Source organism: Gallus gallus, chromosome 3 (genome assembly GCF_016699485.2).
Source record: "Gallus gallus isolate bGalGal1 chromosome 3, bGalGal1.mat.broiler.GRCg7b, whole genome shotgun sequence".
Classification (NCBI taxonomy): domain Eukaryota; kingdom Metazoa; phylum Chordata; class Aves; order Galliformes; family Phasianidae; genus Gallus; species Gallus gallus.
In genome coordinates, this window is record NC_052534.1 from 4,442,132 (window position 1) to 4,450,166 (window position 8,035).

Genomic DNA, 8,035 nt, shown 5'->3' on the forward strand with positions numbered 1-8,035 from the left:
GCTCTCCCACTCAGTGTTACTGCACCTGATCAGAGTTCAGAAAAGGACTTCATGTTCCTATCTGAAATGCTCTGCCAGTTCTGTTTCTCTCTTTTGCAGTCAACATTCCTGATTTTGCTCTCTCTACCTTTCTTACTTGCCTCGGTTGCACTGGTATGGTAGAGGAGGTCCTACAGGTGTTTTCCTCTTTTCCCTCTATTTTAGCACTGATCACTTTGTCTCAGCACAGGCTGAGTACCTCAGGTTCTCCTCTTCCTTCCCATAGCTCATTTCCTCCCTATGTTTTGTCAGTCAGACTTCATAAATCCAGCAGGTCTGTAGCACTCTTCCTTATTCCATCTGTACAGCTGGAGATGCACCAAGGCTCAGACCTACAGTCTCATCATTTCCCACAGCTCAGGTATTTCAGAGTCAGCTTGAATACTTGTTTTTATTTCCTGGGGAGGGTCTTTGTCACAGAGTCTGCTCAGGCACAGCGTAACCTATATGTAGGTTACTGACACAAAGGCAGCTTTTTTGCTTCTGCTCTTTTCCATTTCCACGGCTGCTGGATATCTGTGTTTTCGGCAGCTCAGTAGCAAAACTCAGGAGTAAACACTGGGCAGCCCACAGAAGTCATGTTGTGCATCTTGAGGTTAATTGTGGAAGGTACTAGAGCTAGATTAGGTAAATCCCTCTTCTGAACAGCCCTAAGCAGGTCCTTAGAGTCCTTTCTCTTCCAGTTCTCCTTTCGTATAGTCTCCAGACTATAGGAATTGAGTGTGATTGTTTTTACACTTGCAAAGAGCAGTCAGAGCAGGACTATCCCAATGGTCTTCTCTCTTTTTCCTCCATCTCTTTCTCTGTGTAATGGTCTCAGGTGCTGTCTATGTGAAGGGGCTTCCCCACTCTAAGAGGTGGGGCTGTGTGAGAATCTGTGCCAGTGCTGTGATGCACGAGTTGCTGTGACTGTTTGCTCTCATCTCTGCTGCTGGGGCTAACTCAGGGCTCAGAATCTGGAGGATACCACCATGACTTGTTCTCCTTTCCTGTTTTCTTTGCAGGACAATCCATGGACTGATCTACAATGCACTAAAGCTATTCATGGAGATGAACCAAAAGCTTTTTGATGACTGCACACAGCAATATAAGGCAGAGAAACAGAAGTGAGTAAGAGCTTCTTGCCCAGTGGCTTGAGCTCATCGTGGAGTTTCTTTGAATACACTAACAGCTGGTAGATCCCAGTAGGCAGAGGGGGAATGAAAGGGTGGTGGAAATCATTTTACCAAAAAGTAGAGGACTCCTCAGCATTAACTGTATGTGGGGGTGAAAAGAGTTATTAAACATGTGATCAGATAATCCTTCCAGTTCTGCTGAAGCAGGTAGCTTGGAAAAGAGTAACAGTTTTCTAGGTCATGAGGAAATAAACTGCAGTGTGTAAAGTCTACTCAGCTTTACAGAGAAGCTTATGGTCTGCCTTGAAAATGTAAATTCTTATATGTCTTGGTAATGCCTGTAGAATCCTGCTGCTTTAGAAAGTGTTTTCTGAATAATTTTGCTGCAGAGAGTATAATGCATCTTTTGCACCACAGGATGCTTTCAGTTTTCCAGTAATAAAGATGGAATAATATCTGGAACTTCGAAGAGCAAATGGTGGGGATAAAATCTTAGCTCAGCAAGTATCTGTGCTGTGGTGCAGTAAAGAGAAAAAACTCTGCTCTTTCTGCTGCCTTGTGTTCAGAGTGGTTGGTGAGTTGAATCAGTTCATTAAGCTAGAAAGAAACTTTTTCTTTTCCAAGTCAGATTTCTGCTGGCTTTGTTTTGTGAAAGAGCAATAAATAGCAAAGTTAAGATGTGGAGTTCAGGGTTGGGTAATGTGAATATGGAGAAATTAGTATTTTGCAGTTTCCTAAGTTGGTGTTGTTAACAACGTTTTGCTGCCAAGGTCTGAATGGACAGAAGTCATCTGTATCTCTGGAATGATAGGTGTAGCCCAGTAGCTGTCTGTACATGAAGTCAAAGTGGGCCTAACTGGGAACAAGTGGCACATGCACTCCATTGTGACTTGCCCAGAGGCTCTGTGTGTGCTTACTGCAGACTGCCTCAGGAGAGGGGGTACTTTGAGGACCCAAAAGGTGGGCTATTGGTATAGTTTCTGTGGAGACAGAAGAAATATTTAACATCTATCACAGAATCGCAGAATGGCCTGGGTTGGAAGGGACCTCGAGGATTATGAATCTCCAACCCTCCTGCCACAGGCAGGGCCACCAACCTCCACATTTAATACTAGACCAGGCTGCCCAGGGCCCCATCCAGCCTGGCCTTGAACACTTCCATGGATGGGGCATCCACAACCTCTCTGGGCAGCTTGTTTGAGCACCTTACCACTCTCATAGTAAAGAACTTCCCCCTGACATCCAACCTAAATCTTCCTTCCCTCAACTTAAAACCATTCCTCCTTGTCCTGCTGTTATCTACCCTTTCAAAGAGTTGACTCCCCTCCTGTTTATAGGCTTCCTTTAGGTACTGAAAGGCCGCAGTGAGGTCACCCCGCAGCCTTCTTTTCTCCAGGCTGAACAAGCCCAGTTCCCTCAGCCTGTCTTCACAGGGGAGGTGCTCCAGCCCCCGATCATCTTTGTGGCCCTCCTCTCCACCAGCTCTCTGTCTTTCTTGTACTGGGGGCTCCAGGTCTGGACACAGTACCCGAGATGGGGCCTCACAAGCACAGAGTAGAGAGGGACAATCACCTTTGTGTCCCTGCTAGCCACCCCTCTGCTGATGGAGCCCAGGATACCATTTGCTTTCTGAGCTGCAAGAGCACACTGCTGGCTCATGTTCAGTTTTTCATCCACCAGGACCCCCAGGTCCTTTTCTGCAGGGCTACTCTCAAGGACTGCTTCTTCCAGTCTGTAGGAAAAGGAAGCAGCAGTGAGAGCCTATCTAACTGCCTTGCCCAGTCTTTCAGAGGATCCTTCTGATGTGGGGGTTGCTAGAAATTGAAGAACTGTAGGTGCCAGTTGCTACTACAGCAGTGGATTGGCAGCAAGGGTTCTGCACCGGAGGTGGTCAGGCATGGAACAGGCTCCCTGGGGCAGTGGTCATGGCCCCGAGCTGCTGGAGTTTAAGGAATGCACAATGCTATCAGACATAAGGTTTGAATTTTAAGTGGTCCTGTGTGGAGTTGGATTTGATGATCGTCATGGGTCCCTTCCAACTCACGATGTTCTGTGATTCTTTAATGTGAAGCCCACTCCTGGATACCAACATATATTTTAAGTCACAGTCAAAGCACTATTTTTGTTGAGGTCTATCTGCCATTTCTTTCAGGCTTTTTCTACCTCTTACAGCTTATACCTGCTCTCTGCTGTTGAAGGTGACAGTGAGCAGTACCAGTGTGTAGCTTATGGAGGATTATTCTGGGAGAGATCCTCCACAAACCATATAATCATAGAATTGCTTGAGTTAGAAGGGACCTTAAAGACCATCCAATTCCAATCCCCCTGGTGTGCGCCTGGTTGCCACTCACCAGATCAGGCTGCCCAGGGCCTTGGGGGTACGTACCTCCAGGGGTGGTGGGGGTATCCACAGCTTCTCTGGGCAACCTGTTCCAGCGTCTCATCACCCTCTGAGTGAAATTTTTCTCCCTAACATCTAATCTAAATTTTCCCTCTTCTAGTTAAAAGCTATCCCCCTTTGTCGTATCACTATGAGACCGTGTACAAAGTCAGTCCCCCTCCTGCTTATAAGCTCACTTCAAGTACAGGAAGGTCATAATGAGGCCTCCCCACAACCTTCTCTTCTCCAGACTGAACAAGCCCAGCTCCCTCAGCATTTCTTCATAGGAGAGGTGCTGCAGCCCTCTGAGCATCTTCATGACCTTCTCCAACAGCTCCACACCTTTTTTGTGGACCCTTGCTTAGGGCCCCAAGTCTGGATGCAGTACTGCAGGTGGGGCCTGACAAGGGCAGAGCAGAGGAGAACAATCCCCTCCCTTGCCCTTCTGCCACCTATCTTTTGATGCAGCCCAGGATACTGTCGGACTCCCAGGCTGCAGATGCACGCTGCTGGTTCATGTCCAGCTGTTTATCCACTAGGACCCCCAAGTCCTTCTCCAGCGGGCTGCTCTCAAGGAGATCTTTTTCCACTCTGTACACATATCTGGGATTGCCCCGACACAAGTGCAACATCTTGTTAAACCTCATTATGTTCACGTGGGTCCACTTCTCAAGCTTGTCCAGGTTCCTCTGGATGGCATCCCTTTTGCACCATTCAGCTTAATGTCATCAGCACACTTGCTGAGTGTGCACTCAGTCCCACTGTTTGACATAAATAACGATGTTGAAGAACACTGGTCACAAGATGGACCCCTGGGGGACACCACTCATCACCAGCTTCTATCTGGGTGTCTATCTGTTGACCTCAGCCCTCTGGCTGTGACCATTCAACCAATTCTTTATCCACCAACTAGTCTAGCCTTCAAATCCATATCTCTCCAACTCTAAGAATGTAGTGTGGGACCATGTCAAAGGCCTTGTATAAGTACTGGTAGATGACATCAGTTGCCTTCTCTTTGTCCACCAATGCCATCACTTCATCATAGGAAGCCGCCAGATTGGTGAGGCATGATCTGCCCTTGGTGAAGCTGTGCTGGCTGTCTTGGATCACCTCCTCACCTCACACGTGCTGTAACATCTCTTCCAGGAGGATCTGTTCCATGATCTTCCCAGGCGTGGACATGAGGTGAGGCTCACTGGCCTGTAGTTCTCTTGATCTTCCTTTCTACCTTTCTTAAAAATGGGAGTGATGTTTTCCTTTTTCCAGTCACCATGGTCTTCATCTGGACTTACTCTTTGGTTACAGTGGGAGGGATTTTGCTCCCCCAACTTCCACCTAGAGGTTTGAGGATGTGGGAGACATGAAAAGCCTGTCTACCAGTGAAGACTGTGACAGAGAACTTGTTGAGTACATCAGTCTTCTCTGTGTCCATTGTTAGCAGTCCAAATGGTGAAGGGGTAGAACCATTCTCATTTCCATTCTCATTTATCAGGGGTTCACTCTCCACGGTCTGTCTCTTCTGACCAATGTACCTGTAGAATCCCGTGTTACTTTTCACATCCCTTGCCTAGTTCTGCATCTTGGCTTTCCTGATCCCAACTCTCCACGTTCAGACAGCATTCCTCTATTTTTTCCTGGCCACCCATCCCTGCTTCTGCAGCCTATACTTTTTCTTCTTATCCCTCAGTGTGACCAGCAGGTTCTTGCTCAGCCTTGCTAGTTTCCTGCCCTCTCTGTGTATTTCTCCTACTGGGGAATGGAGAGCTCTTGTGCTCTCAGAAAGGTGTCCTTAAAGAGTTGCCTTCTCTGTTCCATTCATACGTTTCTAAGGATGGTTTTCCAGGGGATTCCATCTAGTAATTCTTTAAAAAGCTGGGACTTTGGTGCCTTGAAGTTCAAGGTTCTGACTCTGCTCTTCATCAGACCCGTATTCCTCAAGATCACAACCTCCACCAGGGCACACTGCTACAGCCCAGAGTGCCTCAGTTATTAACTTCTTTAATGATCTCATCTGTGCTGATGAGCACCAAGTCTAGAAACGTTTCACCTCTAGTTGTTCTGTTCAGTAATTGGACCACAAAGTTATCCTCAGTGCACTTCTGGATGACTTGCAGCCCACTGTGTTGCTTTCCCACCAGACATACAAGCAGTTGAAATCCTCTATCAAGATGAGACCTGTGAGTGCAGTGCCTTCACAGCTGAAGCAAGAAAGCCTCATCAACAGGCTCCCCTTCATCAGGCAGCCCGTAGTGGACCTTGAACACCAGGTGTCCTTTGTTGGTCTAGTCAGCATGACACTTATTTGCTTCTTAGGAACACTACAGGGGCAAGCCTCAGAAAATCAAGCATATGCTTGGGAAGATGAGTTTACGTGAAAAGTATGCCTCAGTTCTTTGCTGAAGGTCACTGTAAAGATGCCATTTTCTCCCTGTATGTCTTTAAAACTTCAACCAAATACAAGCAAATGCACGTACCCTTAATGCTTCGGTTGCACATTCTGAACTGTAATAGAATAAGTCATGTCTGGAGTGGCTTGTTTCTCTTACAGGAAACAACGTTGTTTAGTTTTATCTCCCCTGTGGAAGGTGACAGTTTTGTCACAGAAGAGTGTCTTGGAGGCTGCACGGCAATTCCTGCCCTGCCCCTTACTTGCTTTTCTTTCATCCTGGTCCAGTGAACAGCAGTCCCAACAGCTGCTTCCACAGCTCATTTCTGCTGTCTCACTGACAGAGGTCACTGCAGACCAAGGCCTGCTGGTGCACAGTAATGTGAGGTTGCATTCAACCTGTGTTTTCTTTGCAAATGTGGAGACTTAAATGGAGCAGTAATTGCGCTTGTTTTCTAAAATAAAATCTTTTGATGTTATGAAGTTTATTGTTTTAGGAGTAAAGTATTGTTCCTAAGGCTACGTGAGAGAGTGCTGACTGGATTGCTGTAATGCAGGATCAGTCTTTAACTGCACAATACTTGATGATTTCCTCTGCCTTATCCATTGAGACTGACAAGTTTGGAAAGCTAAAGAAGATGAGGCTGCTTCTCTGCAGCCAGAAAAAGGAACAGGCATATAAAATGTTTCCCAGGGAGCCCCTAGAGACCTTGTACTATGAACTAGGAAACAGCGTATGTGGCAGAGACCACATTATCATGTATAGCCTCCTTTCTTACAGTTGGAGGCAATTACAGAGTACAAGAACTTCCTTGACGCAGACAGGCAGGACTCTTGATAGACCAGTAGCTAGGATAAAAGCCAGAGAACTTAAAAATCAGAAATGAAGCAGAGATTTTAGTGCAGAGGTTTAAAATGTAGAAGAGAATAACAAGGAGCGGTGGACGGTCACCTCTGTGGGGGAAAGTTCACTGCCCTGGGATTTACAAGCAGCCAAGCTGAACGGTCACATGAGGTCTGCAGCAAAGTCTGTGCCAAGCTGAAGAGCTGTTTACCCCAGAAACCAGGCTCTCAGCTGTGCTCCTGCAACACAGAGGCAAGGAGAAGGTTCCTGTGCCACGTGCTGCTGCTGCCACACTGTGCTCTGGGCTGAGCGAGGAGCACACCTGCCCGCCTCCCTCCCTGGGCTGGCTGCAGCACTTTTGTTCTTCTTGCCCCGTCTCACCTCTAGGTTGAAAACTGAGATCTCTGAAGGGCTGAGCAGCTCTTCCCTTACCTGTGCTCTTCTGCTATTTCTATTCTTGTCTTCCTGTTGGTGAAAGCTGTGCTGCCCCCAGGAATTCACACTTGTGCGCTCTCTCTCTGCAGGGGAAGGTTCAGGATGAAGGAACGAGAAGAAATGTGGCAGAAAATAGAGGAGCTGGCCCGGCTGAACCCTCAGGTGTGTAGCAGCAGGACTTGGGACAAAATGGAAAAGAATGTGCTGGGGGGGGGGGGGGGGGACTTGGCTGGCTTCCTCATCTCATGAGAGCAGGCTGCAGCACCTGGTGCCAGTCCTGTGCATACAGCTGCAGTGTTGGTCTGTCCCTTTCAGGCTGTGTTTCACCAGTCTGGACTTCAGCAGCATTGACCTCTAGATTATGCTGGTCAGGGTGTGTGTATTCGTGGACTCTTGGTCGTGGCTACGTGTGCAGTGTGCTGTGGCTCATTTGGGTGCCACAGGCAGAAATGGATGAGAGAAAATGCTCCTTTCCTGACTGCATACGCTGTGACCTTTGAGAGCACTGGAGAGGGCGACTGGAAGAAGTGTGCCATGCTCTGTTAGGATGCTGAGAGGAGAAAATCTGGTGTTGGGTGATGTGCTCATTCCCATGTTCTCTGTTATCTGCAGTATCCCATGTATTATGCACCTCCATCATTGCCTCTGGTCTGCTGTATGGAAACGGAGACCCCGACTGCAGAGGATATTCAGCTACTGAAGAAAACAGTGGAGACAGAGGCTGTGCAGGTGCGTAGGTGATGAGGGGGCTTCCAGAGACTGCTCAGGGCATGACAACATTTAGTGCAGGGTCCAGCAGACAGAACAGCTCATTCAAAATGTCCTGGGGGTAAATG

At 47.6% G+C, this 8,035-nt stretch overlaps 1 protein-coding gene across 12 annotated transcripts in view; it reads left to right on the forward strand.

Annotated features, from left to right (window-relative positions):
- PPP2R5D (protein phosphatase 2 regulatory subunit B'delta) overlaps window positions 1-8,035 on the forward strand; it is a 36,666-nt gene that overhangs the window by 25,644 nt on the left and 2,987 nt on the right. For all 12 annotated transcript variants that reach the window (XM_046939352.1, XM_046939356.1, XM_040697778.2 and 9 more), the window contains 3 exons: window positions 1,044-1,145; window positions 7,289-7,361; window positions 7,812-7,928. In XM_046939352.1, the coding sequence (XP_046795308.1) occupies window positions 1,044-1,145; window positions 7,289-7,361; window positions 7,812-7,928 (292 nt within the window). The remainder of the gene's footprint in view (window positions 1-1,043; window positions 1,146-7,288; window positions 7,362-7,811; window positions 7,929-8,035) is intronic.